The sequence below is a fragment of the Hippopotamus amphibius genome, chromosome 9 (assembly GCF_030028045.1).
Source record: "Hippopotamus amphibius kiboko isolate mHipAmp2 chromosome 9, mHipAmp2.hap2, whole genome shotgun sequence".
Lineage (NCBI taxonomy): Eukaryota > Metazoa > Chordata > Mammalia > Artiodactyla > Hippopotamidae > Hippopotamus > Hippopotamus amphibius.
Genome location: NC_080194.1, coordinates 82451304 through 82470190, shown reverse-complemented (window position 1 = coordinate 82470190; position 18887 = coordinate 82451304). Strand labels below are relative to the sequence as shown.

Genomic DNA, 18887 nt, shown 5'->3' with positions numbered 1-18887 from the left:
AATGTATCTCCCTTGCGCCACATCTCCGCACGCATCTCGAGTTTGTACTTTAGTGCTGTGGTTCTTGATGTGTGGTCCTGCGGCAGCAGCCGCATCTGGGGACTTGTTAGAAATGCACCCGCCCAGGCATCCTGAGTCAGGTGGTTCTGATGCACAGTAAAGCTTGAGAAGCACTGCTTCAGCAAAATGAGGACGTACATGTTAAAGAGGAAGGTAGTGGATCTGGGAAGCAAGGTACCCAGCACAAGAGATGGGGGATGGCCCCCGGGATGGCAGTGCTTGGAGCTCCCAGGCCACAGCTCTGCACTGGGCACCTGCAGGCACAGGTCACAGGCTCCACGAACACACTGTTGCTCTCGTGCCTGATGAGTTTTAACATCAAGAGGAGATTTTCATAAAAAGGAAAGTGGATGTGGGGATGAATTAGTGACAAGTTTATAGAAAAGAAAACAAAAAACTAAATACTTTGCTCGCTTCAGCAGCACATGTACTAAAATTGGAACGATACAGAGAAGATTAGCATGGCCCCTACGCAAGGATGACACGCAAATTTGTGAAGCATTCCATACGTTTTCAGGAGGGAGGGGATATGGGGCTATGTGTATAAATACAGCTGATTCACTTTGTTGTACAGCAGAAACTGGCACAGCAGTGTAAAGCAATTATACTCTAATAAAGATCTGAAGGGAAAAAAACCCCTCAAACTAAATGCTAACTCTGTATACCAAAAATTGTGGTGAAAAGGAAAAATAGTCATAGTGTACTATTCAGCGATGAAGAGCATTTACCTAATCATAATGGTGTTGATGTGGAGTACTGATTTATCCAAAATTGTGATCTGGTTGTGTTGTGAGGATGGGGTAGAAAGGTTAATAAGTAATAATAAAACTGAAAATTCAAGGAGGAGCAAGATATGAAACTGTTTGTAATTCGGAACTGTGGAAGCACGAAACCAAAGAAACGACCAGAAGAATTGAAAATAGTGCTCAGGAAGGAGCAGAAGACAATTAAAAACAAGCTTCGTTTGACTTTTAACCTATGTGCAAACACACCTTCAACTAGAAATAAAAACAAAGTTTGAAACAGCATGACGGGGTAGGGAGGCTTTGTAAGGAGTGTCAGGGAAGCTCTCTTAATAGATTGTGAACATTTTTGAGGGGTGGGTTTTGAAGCAGTTTTTTTTTTAAGAATGCCAGCAAGAGGGCAGGGTCAGGAAGTTCCTTGTTGCTTCCCTAGCCACTGGGAGAAGCTTCTGGGCTGGGAGGTGCCGGGCACGTCTCATCCTGGGCAGGTGGCCCCTCAAGTCAACTTGCTAAACTGGTGTTGGCAGAGAGGCACCAGGCGGGCGGGGGGAAAGGGGGGAGTGAAGCCATGCGTGCTGACCTGTGGGGCTGACATGCGGTGCCGTGGCTGAAGCCTAGCCCTGAACCTCAGCTTCCTCGTGTGTGACACAGGGACTAAAATAATACCCGCCTCACACTGATTGTGGGGAGTGAGTGGGTTAATATCCATACAGGCACAGTTGGAAGCAGGAACTAAAGAGAAATAAAACATGCTCTTTTTAAAAAAAAAAAAAAAAAAGCATACCGGGCTTAGAACAGTGCCCAGCACACCTGCTGGCAGTGGGCGCCGGGGTCTAGAGAGTACTGGCACCTTTTCATTTACCTTTACGTTTTGAAAAAAATTTTCAACCTTACACGAAAGTTGCAAGAGTAATGCAAAGAACTCCCTTAAAAAGCCCTTCACCTCTTGCTAACATTTGACCACATTTCCTTTTTCTGTCTCCACATACACATATAATAATATTTTGTTACTATTACCTCTATTATTGAAAAGTAAATTGTAGACCTGGTAGCCCTTCATTGCTAGGAATGTTGGTGTGTGTCTCCTAGGAACCAGAGTAAAATGATCAATTTTGGAAACTTTCACATTTATAGAAAACCATTATCTGATGTGGAGACCATTAGTAAATCGTACCAATGTTTTAATACCATCTTTCACTCAGGAAACTCCGCCCCCCCCCCCGATCCAGTCCAGTCTCTAGTGTCCTTTAATCTGGAGCAGACCCTCCGCCCTAACTTTGACACTTGGGAAGAGCTGTGAAGCCACTTGTTTTGTAGAGCGTCCCTGGGTTTGGGAGGCCATGTCGCCTCGCGATTAGATACAGGTTATGCGTTCTGGCGGGCGCACCACGGCACAGCCCAGGAGGCCCATTGTGTCAATTCATCCCACGAGCAGTGATGTTCACTCCGGTCACTTTGTGTCCCCCTCTGTAATTAATAAGTAATCTCTAGGGAGATGTTTTTGAGGCCCTGAGTGGTTATCCTGTTCCCCAACATATTTTCACCCTATGGTTTGAGCATTTATCGGGCGTTGACTCTTGGCCAGATTCCTTGTAAAACTCAGCTGCAGGTCATTTGGATAAACACCAGAGTTTGCTTTTGGCTGCCAGTGAGAAATTCAGCATTGGGAAATATATTGACTCTTTTTTTTTTCCCCCCAGAGAGGTTTTATTCCATTTGGGACCAGAAATGTGCTTCCTAGGTTTAAAGTCTAAAAAGGCCAGATTCATTTTTTCATTTGTTCCGTATTTGTTGAGTGCCTGCTGTATACCACGAGTGCTTCCAAGTACTGGGGATAAAATGATAAAATTTCAAGGTAGACAAAAATCTTTGTCCTCCTGGGAGTCTGTCTAAAGGGGGAATCAGACAGTAAATCCGCCCTCCATCGTCAGGTAGTGAGGGGTGAGGGGGACAGGGCGTGGTGAGGTAAGGGGTGCCTCTGTAGTCAGGGCCGTCCCAGAGCTCTGAGGAGCCGGCCTTCGGACGGAGGGCTGAGAGAATGAGCAAGGCAGCAGGTGTGAGGCCTACAGATGGAAGTCGGTGCGAGTGTAAGGAAGTCGCTGTGGCTGGAGCAGAGATGGCTGGGGGAGAGTGGCAGTCAGTGGGATTGGAGGGAGGCCTGGGCAAGACTGGGGGGGCAGCCTCCACCCGGATGCTGGCAGTGAGGGTCTGACCGAGGCTGGGCGAGGAGTGACCGGCTCTGCCAGGACTCAGAGTGCAGCAAGGTGTGCCTCCTGCAGGCAGGCGGGCCTCAGGAAGGGAAGCAGGATGGCAGAAAGGGAGCAGTTAGAAAGTGCCTTTTTATTTTTCCCTGCTGCTGGGGGGAGGGTGGGGGGGGGGCCTGGTTCCCGGCACCCAGCGGCTGGGGCAGTCTCTGGCAAGCCCTGGCAGGTGGGCATGCCCACAGGCCCCACGGCTTTCCAGTCTCGAGTGGCCAGGGAGCCCCAGGCCAGAAGCCCAGGGCTGTGTGTGCGTTGCCAGTGGGTCCGGGCTCTTCTCCAGGTCGTTCCGGTCCACCTCCCCACCCGGAGGGAGCGCCCATGCTCACAGCCTTTCTCCCCATGCCCCACCCAGGCGACACGAGGAGAGTAAGCTGGCATTTGAGGAGCACTTTTGCATGGGGGTGCGGGTCGGGGGCCAGTTTCTAGAGGCTTCCCACCTGCTGCTCACTGGCTTCTCAGGTGCCCAAGGTTTCACAGCCAGGGTTTGAACCCAGGCTGATTGGTGCCAGAATCTTGTCCTTCTCCACCAGGCTGTACTGTGAGGGCCAAGGTGCTGACATTCCATCTGTTTCAGGCAGTCTCCTGCCTCCTGAGAGCTTGGTGTGCTTGAATTTTGCTCTCTGGCCTGTGATCCTGGGCAGTTAGAGGGTGGTGGGAGTGAGAAGTGCCCAGAGGGTTGTGAGGAGACTTTTGTGCCTCCTTTTCAGAGTCAGATGTGGAGACTCCCAGGAAGTGGGGTGACATGTATTTAGTGCTTCCATTAGTCCACATGACACACCTTATTTAATGTTAACAGCTCTGTAGGTTAGATTTTATGGCCACCCTTAACAGATGAGGAAACCGAGACTCAGAGGTTAAGTAACACACCCCAGGTGGCACAGCCAGGAAGGGGAGAGTCGTGTGTCAACCTGTGTCTCCACGCCATGCTGCCTGCCTGCCAGAGCTGATGGGCCAGGGGCCTTTGGGTGTACTGGAAGTCATGTGCTTGGCCTAGCTCCTTTGGACACCTGCACTGGGCTGCTGGAAGATGGTACGGGGCCTCCAGGCAGAGGTGAAAAGACCACAGGCTTCAGGGCGGGAAGACGGTGGCTCCAGCCCTGCCTCTGCCCCATGTCACAGTGTGGCGTCGCCTAAGTCTGGAATCCCTGTGAACTCTTTTCACTCACCTGTGAAATGAGCCTGAAAAGCACCTACGTTCTCAGACCGATTGTGAACGTCTAGATTGGTGGTTCTTAGCCCAGTATGTCGGCGAGTCTGAGAATTTCCTTGAGTGTTCAGTGCCCACGCTGGGCTACTCCTCTCAGGGGCCACATCTGGATCTCTAGTCATGAAGAACGTGGGTCTTTGAGAAACATCCCAACTGATTTTAAGACACTGTTTTCCTTTCCTGCTTTTAAGATCTGTGTTGAAGCTGTTGTAGCAGATGTTAATAGAAACAGGGAATCGGACTTAACCAAAACCAGGTGGTGTTGGACCAGAACCCTAGTCTAGAGTCTCTTTAGGAAAACTACCAGGTTTCCTTGTGATGAAAACAGTGATTCTCAGCTGGGGGCAGTTTTATCCCCCACGGGCATTTGGCAGTGTCTGGAGGCATTTATGGTTGTCACTGGAGAGAGGGTTTAACTAGCATCCTGGTAGAAGCCTGCACTGCTGCTCAGCGGCCTGCAATGCACAGGACAGCCCCCGCAGCAAAGAATTATCCAGGCCAGTGTGTTGACGGTGCCACGGTGAAGCATTGAATAACCCTGGGTTGAAAAGAGCCAGCACTTAAATAGTATTTATCATGTGTCAGACATTGTTGTTCTCAGAGCTCCACAGGTATTAACTTTCTAATCTTCCCAACCCTATGACACATGAGCTATTATTATCCTCAGGTGACAGATGGGGAAGTAGGGGCACAGGGAATTTAAACACCTGAACGGGGGCAGGGGTCCCAAGGGAGGAGCAGGCAGAGCCAGGGCTTGAACTCTGATGGTCCAGCCCCCGAGTCTGCGCCTTCAGCTTCGACCACTGCTGTGCTGCACTGCTCTGTGTTAAGGAGGCTGCTTGGCTTTTTTCGGGGGGGGGGCGGGGGCGGCGCTCTGCACAGCGTGTGGGATCCTAGTTCCCCGACCAGGGATCGAACCCGTGCCCCCTACAGTGGAAGCGTGGAGTCTTAACCACTGAACCGCCAGGGAAGTGTCTGGCTTTAGACCAGACTTTCAGCTTTGGGTCTAGAGAGCCACACACCTGGACATTAGCTGTGTGAGAAGAGTCAGAAACCTTTCGTTCCTGGGCCTAGAAAATAAGAGGGAAGGGCTAGGGTTAAGGGTGATGAGGGGCCCAGTGACCCATCCGTGAAAACCGTACGTGTTCCAGATTCTGAGTGTGGTTCACCTCATGAATTTAATGGTACAAGGCGCCTCATGGGAGTGGATCACGAATGATTGTAACTTCTTAGCCTTTGGCTCCCTTCACTGGGGAGTCAAAGACAGGACAGAGCCCATCCTTTCCGTGATGCCCCTGGGGGCCAGAGTGTGGCAGGACTGGGCAGAGAGCGTGGCTGACTGCAGCTGGGCTGTGTTGTGTCATTGCAGACGTGAAGACAACCGTGGTTTACCCTGCCACAGAGAAGCACCTGCAAAAGTACCTACACCAGGACCTCCGCCTGGTCCGGGAGACGGGCGATGATTACAGGAACATCACCTTACCCCACCTGGAGTCCCAGAGCCTCAGCATCCAGGTACTGGCCGCCACGGCTCAGGATGGCCCTACGGGTCAGACTTGAAGTGCTGTCCCTGCAGCCAGGGTATCTTCTCAAGCATTTGTGAGATGGTACCAGGGGCCAGTGCTCTCCCACAGCACAGGCCGTGGGACACAGTGGCGTCCTTGCCTTCATGGAGCTTACCTCCTTGTGCAGGCGTCAGACAGCATACAAATATATAAGTAACCACACAAGACGTGAGGCTGGGAGTGTTGTGAAGAAGAATAAGCAGGATAAGAGCATAGAATGTGCTGGGCTGAGGTGGCCACCGTTTCACAGAGGATGGTCACCTTTATTGATAAGGGAATCGACACTGGTCTTGGGCACACCGCTGGGATGCTCTGCGATCTCAGAGCAGTCCAGTTCGTGGACAGAATTTCTGTCTACTCTGCAATAGCCCTGATAGGGTCTCAGAATGGCTCTCCCTGGCTGGGGGCTGTGAATGGTAAAGACAAGCGCTGGTTAGGCCTCTTCATCCAGACTCGTATCCCTGGTTTCACCTGCAGCAGACCAGCCTCCAGAGTTGAGTCCCAGGGTAGAAACCCCCTTCCCTTGCTCCCCCTGCAGCCATTCCAGGGGGCAGGCTGGGGGCGTTGGTGCTGGACCTCTTCTCCCAGGGCTGTGTCCGCAGGTTGGAGGCATCTTCAGAGTGTCTTCAGCCACTAGGCCAGATGCGAGGCCATTTCACTATAAGAGATCCGACTTCTCCTTGGGTCTGTGCCCAACGCCAGCCAGAGCCTCTGCCTGGAATTAGCCCCATGTGCATGCGCAGAGTTAATATGATGGATGAGGCATTTTCCTGTTCTCCATCACTTACTCCTGTTCTCGTGAGCATTTCTACATACTCCACCCAAGATTTAGGCTACGGTGGTACGGGGTGTCCTCATATGGGAAACTCACAGCCATTTCTCCCAGGCCCAGAGGCAGGGAGGGTGTCCTGGGTGTAGGGGCCCTGCAAGGTGGATTGTGCTTGGGAGGAGGAAGGACAGGAGGTTGACAGGACCTGCGGGTGGTCCCATGGGGAAGACCCGGCCCAGCTGTTAGCCATGGTCCCCTGCACAGTATTTGCACAAGGCTCTTCTAGCTCACAGTGGCTTGATTTTTTTCTTTTCCTTAAAGAAGTCTCAGCACTTGCTCTGTCTTCTAAGTAGAAATGTAATATGTCTCCATCTTCCTAGACAGTGTCTAGGATTGTGGGAGGATGTCCTGGAATGTGTGTTCTGCTGCACTGGCTGCACACATATAGGATTCAAGAGAGGAAACCCTTAATACAGTTGGCGTGACTCGTATATGCCATTATAGAGACAATTCTTGTAGACCATTATTCAGAGCCTCTTGGAAAATAACTTCACTACTCTACCAACTTCTGTTTGACATGAGCATTCATATATTATTATTATTATTTATTATTTAATTGGCCATGCTGCATAGCTTGTGGGATCCTAGTTCCCAGACCAGGGATCAAACCCGGGCCGACATCAGTGAAAGCGCCGAGTCCTAACCACTGAACCGCCAGGGAAGTCCCCGTGTGTTCTTTCTTTCTCAGCTATTTCTAGCAAGTTTACAAGCACTCAGTTTAACTGGCAATTGTCATTATATTTATTCAGTATCCCCTAGGTACGAGGCTCTGGAGGGTCACCAAGATAAACATTGATAATGTGCCCAGAGTCTTGTAAGGGAGATGGGCATGCAGTCTGGCAATTGCAGGATAATGGGGTGAGCACTTTGGTGGTCTGTACATGAGGTACAGTGGTGACATAGAGGGGGAGTGATCAGCCTAGACAGTGGGGGGCTTCACAGGGGAGAGGATCCTCCAGTTGGGGCTTAAAGGACAAAGAGAAGTTTGCTAAGTGGATAAGGCAGACGGTGCACTCCAGGCAGAGGGCAGAGCAAGTACAGGGGCACAGAGGACTGGACTCATTTGATGCATTTTGGGAGCTGGCAGGGGGAGGCAGGCAGGGGCCAGGAAGAGGTGTGTGCACTTTGTCCTGGAGACCAGGAGTTCCCATACCTGGCCGATCGTCAGGATGGCCTAGTGAGATTTTTTAAAATACAGAGCACAGGGCCGTCCTCTGTACCTACTGACTCAGAAAGGAGCTGGGATTGGAGCTGGGAAATTGCATTGTAAAATATCTCTTTGTTTCTAATGATCATCAGATTTGAGGATGATTGCCAGAGGGATGGGGGTCCTGTTCAGGGTTTTGAGTATGTGGGTAACGTGATCAGATTTAAAGAATCAGATGCAAGTGGTGAGAGTAGAAGGAGGGAGACTGAACTGAGGCAGAGGCAGGGGGAGCTTCCCTTGCAATTAAGAGGTGGGCCTAGACATGGTGATTTGGAGCAGCGAGGGAGGGGCCCAGGGTGACTCAGGCGATGAGGGGTAGGTATTAGGGTCATTAACCAGCACAGGGGTGTGGACAGCGGAGTGAGTCTACGTGGAGGACAGTGAGTGAGTTTGGGACTCCTTGGTACTCACGAGGTGACTTAGAACAGTGACTGTCCTAAGCATTGTACAGGCACTGTATCTTCACAACAGGCCTTTGGAGACAGGCTTCAAAGCCAGGCAGTCTGGCCCCAGCGTCTGCTCTTAGCCAGCTACCCCATTTGGCTCCTCAAATTTGAGGTGCTTGTAATTTCCCAGTTTAAAAAAGTGTGGTAGGATGTCTGGATCCGGAACCTTAGAGATCGATTTGTGAGTCACCCAATCAGGGATTCAGCGTCAGCCCAGGGTTTGGACTCTGGTCCTGCCGCCCAGAGTCTTGTGACCTCGTCCTTCACTTCTGAGTCCCAGTTTCCTTGTCTGGAAAATGTGACTGACAGCATCTCCCTCCTGGGGTCCCGGTGGAAGTTGAGAGCCGAGCCACATATCACATGCCTGCTGTTGTTCCCAGCACAGGAAAGGCACCAGAGTGGTGGCTGCCGCTGTCCACACAGGTGGCAGTCGTGGGGAGGACGGGAGAGTGTGGGGCTGAGAGACAGGCAGGGCAGGGGCAGCCGAACGAGAGGGCCCAGCAAAAAAGAGCAGGAGGACAGTGAAGAGGGAGCTTGGGGAGAGGGGCTCCTGGGGCAGTTGCCATTGTCACCTACAGGGAGGACGTCACGCCAGACACGTCCAGGAGCCGCCAGCACCCCCACAGCCCCATTGTCCGTGGGGCCGAGACTCCTGGGCTTGCCTTCCCAGGGTGTCACTCTCCGTTACCTCACCCTTGTGACTCGTGGATTTTGGTCCCTGGTTCTCCTCCCTTCTCTGGGCTGAGAGCTCCTGTGGATTCAGGCCCCTCCCTCTCTCCCAGAGCCTTCCCCCAGCGGCCTGGAGTGTGGGGCCCTCCTCTGGGTCAGAATGTGTGAATTTGGGTGAGCTTCCTCCCACCTGCCTCTTCCTTCCCTGCAGGTTGGGGACGCCAACGGCGCCCACCTCGCGGGCTTGCCGTGCGGGTTGGTCCCGTGAGATGCTCTCACCACACCACACCTTCCCAAGCCTCACATGTGGTTCCCTCACGCACCTCCTTTGCTCTCACCTGCTTTCTTTTTTCCCTTTCCACAGTCGGAAAGGGAAGCTGGCCTGTAGCCTCAGGCGAGCCTGGCCTGACCTACCCTTGGAGCTTTCCCCACACCATCTCTGCTTTCAGTTGCTCCTCCCACCCCCGCAGGGCTCTGTGCTGGGTGCTTTCACACCTATTTTCTCACTTGGGGTCTGTACCACAGCCCTGACGTGTGGCTGCTATTAGCTCCTCTTGACGAAGGAGGAAACCACAGTGTAGAGAGATGAAATCACTTGGCCAGCATGTAGCTAGTTAGTAGTGGAAATGAGAGGTGAACCCGGTCTCATTGGGCTCCAGAGCCCATTCACTCTCTCTGAAATGACAGGTTCCCAGAACTGCTTATCTGTGGGTGAAAGCAGGGCCCCGGGGAGGCCTCATGTGAGCTGGGCCACACCAGGGCTGTCCATGCAGAGCCACTGTCCCCTCCCTCTCATTTATTTTTGGGAGGTCAGGACGCAGCTGGCTTTTTTTTCTCCATTATCACATTCCTAGAGAGATTTCCAGTCTGAGAGGACATCCTGACAGCAGTGTCCCTCCCTGGGATATTCTTGACGTGCTGGGCTGTGCGTCTTTCTGACCCCAGTGCTCACGAGGAAGCCACTACCAGGCGGCCTCCAGACTCCACCCAGGAAGTGATGCCGTCAGGCTGTCGTTGGGAAAGCCCCTCTTTTCTAGTGGGTTGATTGTATTGTGATTGGGCTGTGGGTCTCACCAGGGCATCTGGGAGGCCCAGATCGTCCCAGGCAGGTTCCCTCTTCCTCATCCCTCTCCATATCGGACAGTTGCACTTGGCCTCGGCCCTGCTGGCTGAGAGCGGAGGATGCGGACTCAGGGAGGGAAGTGTACAACCCCAGCCCTCGCTGACGCTGCTGCACCAGCGCTCCTGCTGGTGGGCAGAGGAGCCCAGCTGGGCTGGCCAAGTCAGTGCCCTGGCCGCTCATCCACCCGTCAGTCAGCTTGAGGCCCTTCGTGACTGAGGGGTGGAAGGGGCAGCCGCGTGAGCCCAGCTCCTGCCCTCTCTCTGGCTCTCCAGCAGGGTTCGCTCTCGGACTTCGGGCACAGAGTTCACTGGCCTGGAAGGACGTCCCGTTGGCAAAGGGCTCTCAGAGCTCCAGGGACGTGGAGAAGAGTGGGGTCTGGGTGTTGGAGCCCCATGAGATCAGGGGCCTTCTTATCTTAACCTCCCTGCAGGCTGGCTTCTTCAGAGAGGCCCCCAGGACCTTAATGATAAAGTGAGGCCCTTGGGATCCACACAGCACCCAAGGAAGGGTCCTCTGAAGACTGTTGACAGCAGCTGATCAAAGGGTGTGAGAGAGCTGGCAGCCCGGGGTTGACAGGAAAGATCTGTGTAATCGCCTCTGCTTTGTCACACGGCGTCCGTGTCAGCTGGGTCCCCAGGTGGGGCAGAGGTGCTCACCCCAGCACTCACAAGAGTCCCGGCAGGCTGAGAAACCCCACACACTAAGTGCTAGAACCTAAGCCTTTCCTGCCCTGGGGTGTCGCAGGCTCCCTCTGCAGAAGGAACTCCCGGCCTGCCTCTCTGCCTGTGGTCCTGAGTAAAGTGGGACGGGGCCCAGGGGCCCTTTTCCTGAGTCCTGTGGGCCGTGGAAGGGGCAGGTGCAGACCAGGCCTGTGAGGCGTGTGCACGGTGCCGGCCAGGAAGGGTCTAAAGAGCCGGCCCCATCTGAGCTGCAGTGACCCCTGTGGGGATGGCTGTGCTAGGAGAGGGGAAATCTCTTCCGAACCCCCAAGAGTAGATCCCTGGCACAGGACAGCCTGAGTGTCAGTCCCCTGAGCTTGGTGGCCCTTTAAGACTTGGCTGTCCTCACTGGGGAGGCCCGAGAGGGGTGTCTCTCAGGGAAAGTGGCTGGTCTGTGAACCCTCTCTCTCCCCCTCCTTCCAGTGGGTGTATAATATTCTCGACAAGAAGGCTGAAGCCGACCGGATTGTGTTTGAGAACCCACATCCCTCTGATGGCTTTGTCCTCATCCCTGACCTCAAGTGGAACCAACAGCAGGTAAAGGGTTTTGTGCTGGGCCTCTCTGGTCTCCGAGTGCCCTGCTCCAGGCTGCTGGGCCTCCTTAATCCTACCCTTCTTCCTCATGTTTCTCGCTCTCTAAGCAGATTATAATTAACCAATAGGGGAGGCCTGAGCTCTCTGCAATTGGAGTGCCCACACAAGTGTTTACACGTTAACGGGCCAGGTAAAGCCCCCACTGGCTCGGCTGGGGCAGTGTTTGCATCCATAACCCCACGGGCTGTTCCTTTACCAGCCAAGCGCTCGGGCTGCTACCCTCACTTCCAGGAGCACCCGGAGCCCTGGGGTGGACTGTTTACCCTCTCCCCGTGCCCTGGACACCAGCAGATCTAGGCCGGCCCACGGTCCGCAGCACTGGCCGGCAGAAGCCATAGCGACCAACCCGAGGAGTGCCCTGCACTGCCCCAGCAGAGGAGGCCTCCAGGGGTCCAGGGCCCCCTGCCCCACCAAGCCTCTCGGCTCTGCTGCCTGGCCCCTGAATGCCCCCTCCCCCTGACCTTCTCAGGAGCTGGTTTTCCAGGAGCCGTCTTCACTCACACCGCCCCTCCAGTCTTCTACAGCCTCTGTCCCCCTTCTCTCCTCCTTCATTGCCTCATAGCGTGAGGCCCCTCACCAGTCTCACTTGCTGTCATCTCTCTGGGTGGACGTTCGTACCCTGATAGTAACAGAGACGGGCAGAGCACAGGGCACAGGAAGTGCTATTTCCGCACAGACTGGAGTTGGGCCAGGATGAGGCCAAGGAAGCCAGACCTGGGCTCTCAGGGTGGCAGTGGGGATAGATAAACGCCCCTTCCTCCAGCTGCGAGTAACCCAAGCTCAGATTTGCCGTTCTGCTCTCGCACAGGCCCTTCTGGTTTCTGTGTTCCTCCCACGGCCTCGAAATCACCCAGGGATGTTGTTCTGGAGTCAGGCCCCGCCTACCTGGGACGAACGCCTCCTGTCTCGCTCTCTCAGCCACATCCTAACCTGAGCTCCCCTGTATTTTGCTTGGTTTGATTTGGTGGTCTCTCGACCAGCCACACCACTCTAATCGCCAAAAGAGGGAGGCCGAGAGCCTGTGGTCGGAGTGAGGGGACAGGGTTTGGGCTGTGAGGGGCACAGGGAAGTGAGTGCTAGCTGTCTCCTGGGGAGGCTTGTGAAAGTTCCTGCTCGGTGGTGGTGAGGAATCTGAAGGGAGTTTCCAGAGGTTGCAGCACTGAGCGATTGTTTGCTAAAGGCAGGGAAGGTCAGAGGAGAGTGCCCTCCCTTCTGGGTGCAGTAGTGCAGGCATTTCCCTCCCGTCTCCTCCCCTGCAGCTTATCCCCACTCAGGCTGGGAGGGAGGCAGCAGGACCCCAGCAGGGATGAGACCACCGTGGAAGAGGGACTCTGGTGGGTCTCTGGGCAATGCCTCTGTGCGGCTCTGCAAACCAGTCTGTCCCCTCGGGCAGCCCCACACTGGCAGGTTCTGGATCACAGAATGGGGCACAGGAGGTGGGAGTGTGGTAGGAGGAACTTGTGATTCATGAGGTCCCTGAAGACCGAAGACCTTGTGATCTGCAGGGGGTGGTGGTCCGAGGGCCACGCAGGGGCAGCCAAAGCATCTCCATTCAAGAAGCCCTAACATACTAGTGCCCACAGCACTGAGAATGGAAATCATTGTCCTCCTGACCTGGTGCTGGCAGGCATCCGGCCGGGCCTGCCAGTGGAACCGCCCTTTCTCTGTCCCCTGTAAGAGAGAAAAGGCTTCGGGAGCTGCTCTGGGCTCCCAGCCGTGTGGCTGGGGCAACTCGCCCTCGGGCTGTGAAGGGGCCAGCTTACATATCAGACGTCCCTTGATGATTGGACAGGTGTGATTGTCCCTAATCTTTGCTTAATTAGCACGTGTCTCTCTGTGGTGCCACATCCGTGTCTCAAATCCTTGACTTTGACAGAACACTGAGGTCCACAGCTCCCTAGAGTTAGGCAGTGTGTCCAGCAGGGAGACAGTCAGGCCTGGACTTCTGTCCTTCATCCTCATCTACCAGGGGAGGACTGAGCAGAGAGGGCTGTCTGGCATGAGGGGACTTCTAGCCATCCTGGAGTCTGCTGCCACCGCTTCTCCCAGACGTGTGTCTTCTTTCCCCCAGCTGATGGCCCAGGGTTAAAGATGTCCATCCGTTTCACAAACATTTATCAAGTGCCTGGCTCCCTGGAGGTTGTAGAATCCCTTCCTCCGTTCTCTTAAGAGAGAACCTGTGTATTCTTTTTTATTTGCTTATTGGTCGGGGCGGGGGGTTGGGGATGGGTCTAGTTAGTTCATACGCGTAGGTGGTAGCAGTGCTCACAGGACAGAGGTGGGCAGTGAAAGTCAGTTGCTTCGCCTCACATCCCTCCATTTCCCTTCCCCAGAAGAGACTGTGTTTGCCTCTCCTCCTAGAGATAGTCTTTACATCTTGTACGTCAGCGTATATGTATGTGTTTCTGGAGATCCGCATACACATTCAGTTCATGGAATTTAGATCCTTGGGTCTAAAGCAAGGATCCTTTGTGTCTCTCCTGAGGTAGATAGATGGCTCTCCAAAGCTCCAGCCATTCTTCGTCTTGCCCCTCGCTAGGAAGCTGTTACTTTGATTTTGTTGTCCTGCCTTATACAAAAGACTGATGGTGTCCGTCTCTCCAGAGTGCTTGATGGGCCACCTTCTGGGGTGCCTGTGAGACCCTTGCCAGCCCCTTGTCTAGCTTTTTTCAGATCATTTCTCCGGGCTGGGGCTCTTTGGCTGCCATCAGGAAATCCGGGGTCATGTCTGATACCAAAGAATGGGTTTGTTTTCCTTGCCTCATGCAGCCCGTGTGCTGATGCATAGCCAGGCTTCATGCTTCATTCCACGCCACTGGGGCAGAAAGGTGTGATTTAATGTCATGTTTGGGATTCGTGAGCAGATGCCATCTAAAACAAATGCTATTATTTGGAAGTCCTGTGACAGTGACACGTAGAACAGCTGAAGACACCCACAGACAAGCACACACACTTCAAGCAGTTTTGTTTCCTGCTTCTCCTTGGGCCCCTAGCTAGCGCAAGAGTCCTGGATATGGTCCATGAGAAGGAAGAGTCGGAAGGGACTTGTAGGCAAAACGGAGGCCTGGGTGGGCACAGCTCAGCCGTCTGCTGGGAGGTTCCCAGTGGACTCATCTGTGGCAGGTCTGGGGCAGCAAGCCTGGATTCTTAGGGCTCTGGTGGAGAAGAATGCTTGTGGCATGGAGACACTGTTGGCATGAAGAGGCACAGTTGGACATCAGACACCATATGGGAAATCTCATTCTCAGTTTTTAAGTTGGGGCCCTTGGGGATTTGGTTGGGTGACTCATGGTCCCCAAATTATCTCATTGAGGAATCTAGTTGCTCAGACTGCAGGGCTGAGGGCTGCTGGATTCTCTCCACGCCTTGGCCCTTGGAGCCCTGGTGTCTGGGGCTTGCCTCACACGAGGATGTGAAACTGGCCAAGGCCAGGGCTTGGGTAAGCAGAGACAGGCAGGAGGGTTTTCTGGGTAAGAGGAAGAGTCCATTTGCCCTCTGACTCAAGATCTTGTTGGCCTTGGGTCTCAGTACTGTTGGGACCTCCAGGTCTTTGGCCAGGCACTGTTTTCAGGAGGAATGGCAGAAAGGGCTGTCTGTGACCCCTGTGAGATAGGGGGAGGGGGAGGAGGGTGAAGCAGTTGTGGAGCTCACTGACCTGCTGGCCTCAGGCTCCCTTCCCCGCTTCACATGCCCCTTCACACCCTCACCTACCTCCGATTCCAGGCACCCAGAGCTGTTTAGTCTCCTGCTTAGATTCCCTAGATGTTCTTGCCTCTGAGACTTTGCTTTCACTGTTCCTCTATCTCAGGGCCCTTTCTCCAAACACTACCTGTTCTTCAAGACCTGGATCCCCTGCCTTCTCTTCCAGGAAGCCTCTCTGGATCCCTAGCTCGTCTTTCCTTCTTCCTCCTACACTCTTACCACCTTCTGTCTTACAGCAGTTACTTCCGTACAGGCAGTTAGACCACAAGAGTTGTTCTTGGCACTTTCTTGAACCTCCTTCCCGCCCCCCTTTCCCCATCAGCTGTGAGTGTGTCAGTACTCTCATATGATATTTTTTAGCAGGAAGAATAAACAGAAGCTCTGTCCCTTAGACTGTCCCATTCACCGTGGGCACGGGGATGCCCACATTGCCTGGGGATTGGTCCTGCCATGGGGTCCCTGGGCTTGGCTGTGGCTGGCACTGCAGGCCTTGGGGTGTGGGTGCTTCCTGGCTTCCGGGGGGAATTCCAGGATTGGCAGCCTCCCCAGCCCCGTCCCCTGCTGAGCCCGGTTTACCCTGCCTGTCTCCACAGCTCGATGACCTGTACCTAATCGCCATCTGCCATCGCCGGGGCATCAAGTCGCTTCGGGATCTCACCGCAGAGCACCTGCCGCTGCTCAGGAACATCCTCCAGGAGGGGCAGGTGAGCTGCCAGGGCTGAATCCACGCCGAGCCCAGGGGAGTTACACTCCAATTCCAGTGTGTTCCTGGGCCCCTTTCCTCACCCCTCCCAGAAGTCCATCTCATGAAAGGGGCTTGTCTCTGGACGCCTGTGCAGGGGCCCATGAAGGTTCTTAGGGGGCTCCTGGTCCTGCCCTGCCCTCCAGCTCCACTCTCACCCCACACGGGCTTCCTCAGCTCGGGTTCCCGCTTTTGCTCCCTGCCTTTGTCCTGCAGGGCGCATCTGGGATGCCCTCCCATCCCAGGGTTGCCCATCCTGCTCGTGACAGCTGCATCACGCCAGACGTGTTTCTTGGGTAGATGGTGTACGACCTGACACGTGCCGCGGGTGCCTCCTCATCCACCCTGAGGGCAGATACTGTATCCTCTGGCACCTGGCATTCTGGGATACTTTGGGAGATTTGCTGAATCGAATGAAATTATAGGGTTGCTAAAAGGAGCCGTGGAGATGAGGAGAGATGGGGGAAGAGAGTCTCAGATCTTGGGTTGTGGTCCTGGTTCTGACACTTTGACCTTAGCCCACTGGGTCACCTTGAGCAGGTCACTTCACTTCTCTGGGCCTCAGTATCTGGTGGGGGGTCCTTCTGATTCCATTATTCTGTGGGGTTGGTCTCAGCCTTGTTTCCACTCTGAGACATTGGAAGATGTGGCCTCCATGCCAAGTCTGCTGTCACCAGGGTGTGCAGTGGGGGAGAGGCTCCCCCCAGTTCAGGTTCAACAAGCACTGCTGCGAGGCTCTGCTGTGGACCTGGAGGAAGGGCTCTGCCTGGGCCCACCCTTCCTTCACCTCCGGCCCCCTCTCCGTCACTGTGCCCACCTGCCTTCTCTCCTGCCCGCACACAGCACCATCCCCCAGCTGCCTTTTTCTTTTCCGAGTAACTCGTGTCTCTGCTGAAACAGCCTCTGGATGCAGAGCCCTGAGAGATGCCGGGCCAGCACTTGCACCATCCTGGCAGCTCAGGCAGCCTGTCCCGGGCAGGCCAGCCCTCCAGGAAGCCGTTTGGGTGCCCTTGCCCTGGTGTCACTCTGTTGCTGAGATCCCTGGGCAGAATACAAATGCAGAACAATACAATTCCAGGGTGTATTCTGAGCCCACTGAGGCCCTGTCTTTTTCTCTTCACCCCTGCTGCCTCAGGGATTTGTCTGCAATGGAAATTGTCTCCTCTTAATTCTAAGCCTTGGAGGCTCCTGGGGTGGAGTGGGGGGGTAGAAAGCTCTATGTCTGAGCAAGGTTGGGGTGGGCAAAGGGAGCCGGGGCCGAAGGCAATGCTTTCCTCTTCTGCCAGGAGTCCAGTGAGAATTTGAGGGTCCTATTTTGCCTCCCTGGTCTATTCCTCCCCTGTCCTTTCTCTGCCACCAAGCCCTTGGCTGTGCCGCAGCCCAGCTCCACTCTGTTCTGTGCTGAGAGGGAGCACAAGGCTTCCTCCCACCCTCTTGATGATTTAAGTCTGGTAAATCATCCAGGGCAGGATCGTCCACACAGTCTTGGGAATCTGGGCCTGTCCTTAGCACCGAGACTTCCTAGAGGCCCAGCGGTGACTGTGAGGAAGCAGGTGTTTTACCAGGTTGGAGCGGGGAAGCCTGATCCAGGCCACCATCCCCTTCCTTGGGAGAAACAGCCTCCGCTTTACTGCTGTCACCTGCACTTGCTGACTCCCTAGAGTGGAAGACAGGGATCCGAAGCCGACAGTGGGCGGAGAGGCTGGGTGGGGCCGTGGGCAGGAGGGGGTTCTGGCGCCAGTGTGTGGGCAGCACCGTGACCCTCCTACCCTCCCCCCCCCCCCGCCACCTTTCTTGCCAGGAAGCCATCCTGCAGCACTACCAGGTGGCAGGAGACCGCCTCCGAGTGTACCTGCACTACCTGCCCTCCTACTACCACCTGCACGTGCACTTCACCGCCCTGGGCTTCGAGGCCCCCGGCACAGGCGTGGAGCGGGCCCACCTGCTGGCGGAGGTGATCGAGAACCTGGAGCAGGACCCCCAGCACTACCAGCGCCGCACCCTCACCTTTGCCCTCAGGGCTGACGACCCCCTCCTCACACTCTTGCAGGAGGCCCAGAGAAGCTGAGTCGGGAGAAGAGCATTGATGATTGGCGGGGTTGGGGGGGGAGTGGACAGTGGAATTTTTAGCACCAACTGAATTTTTCTTTTAAATGTATTTTGTACTGGCTTCTTCCTAGCGTGAGAATAAACTGTCAGTCTCATTCAATGTGGACCTATGCTGTGGCCTAGGGAGGTGGGGTGGACAGAACCCAGTGGAAGGTCTTGAGAAGGGGGCAAGTGTCTCAGGGGTGGTCCCAGCCGGCCTGGAGGCAGCAGGGCTTTCTTCAGGTCCTGACTCGCCCATCCTGGCTGACTTCACATCCTGAATCCGAGGCGGTCTCCCTGCTTTCACTCTTTCCTATTTTGCCACCATGGCCCTCTTCCTTCTTTCGACCTACTGTGTCTTCCTAATGGTTCTCTAGGTCCACCTGTCTGGGAGCTCCCCCCAAAAACCAAGTACAAAAACTTTCTGGTAGTAATCTCTAGAGTCTTTTTGACAGTACTTCCTCTTTCCCTCCCCAGTATTGAGGTCACGCTTCCCATGTGTGAGCCAACCTTGTTGATAAACTCTTGTTGACAAGGATGGAGCATGGCCACCTGGAAGTGGGAGGGCCTTAATGAGAATCTGGTGATGCAAGCCCAAGACGCATGCCTTTGCCTCCGTTACTTGGTCAGCGAGTCTGTGGCCTTGAGCTCGTTATCTGGGTAGGAAGACAAAACAGACTCATACGGAGCAGCCAGAAGATCAAATACAAACAGTGTCTCAACAGGGCAAAAGTGACTTGGTTGCAGTGGAGTCCAAAAGTCCTGAGGGCATCGGATTCAAGATGTGACCAGCATCATAGGTTCCTGTCCATAGACTCGTGAGACCAGGAAGGGACTTCAGAGTGTCCAAGGCTGATGGCCCGTAGGAAGCCATCAAGGGCTTATCTGGGAAGGTGACATCTACCACTGTTGCGGCAGAGCCGGGACGCAGG

At 54.5% G+C, this 18887-nt stretch overlaps 1 protein-coding gene and 1 non-coding gene across 4 annotated transcripts in view; both read left to right on the top strand.

The window, feature by feature from the left end:
* Nucleotides 1-18076, top strand: part of DCPS (decapping enzyme, scavenger) — a 39091-nt gene extending 21015 nt beyond the window's left edge. For 2 of the 3 annotated variants that reach the window (XM_057695950.1, XM_057695948.1), the window contains exons 3-6: nt 5641-5786; nt 11253-11366; nt 15719-15829; nt 17669-18076. In XM_057695950.1, coding sequence (XP_057551933.1) covers nt 5641-5786; nt 11253-11366; nt 15719-15829; nt 17669-17935 — 638 coding nt within the window. In that variant the 3' untranslated portion in view covers nt 17936-18076. The remainder of the gene's footprint in view (nt 1-5640; nt 5787-11252; nt 11367-15718; nt 15830-17668) is intronic. The other variant, XM_057695949.1, reaches the window with a different exon arrangement.
* On the top strand, nt 467-573 carry LOC130829624 (U6 spliceosomal RNA). The gene has a single exon (XR_009047637.1). It is a non-coding gene; the product is annotated as a U6 spliceosomal RNA (small nuclear RNA).
* Nucleotides 18077-18887: the final 811 nt, after the last annotated feature.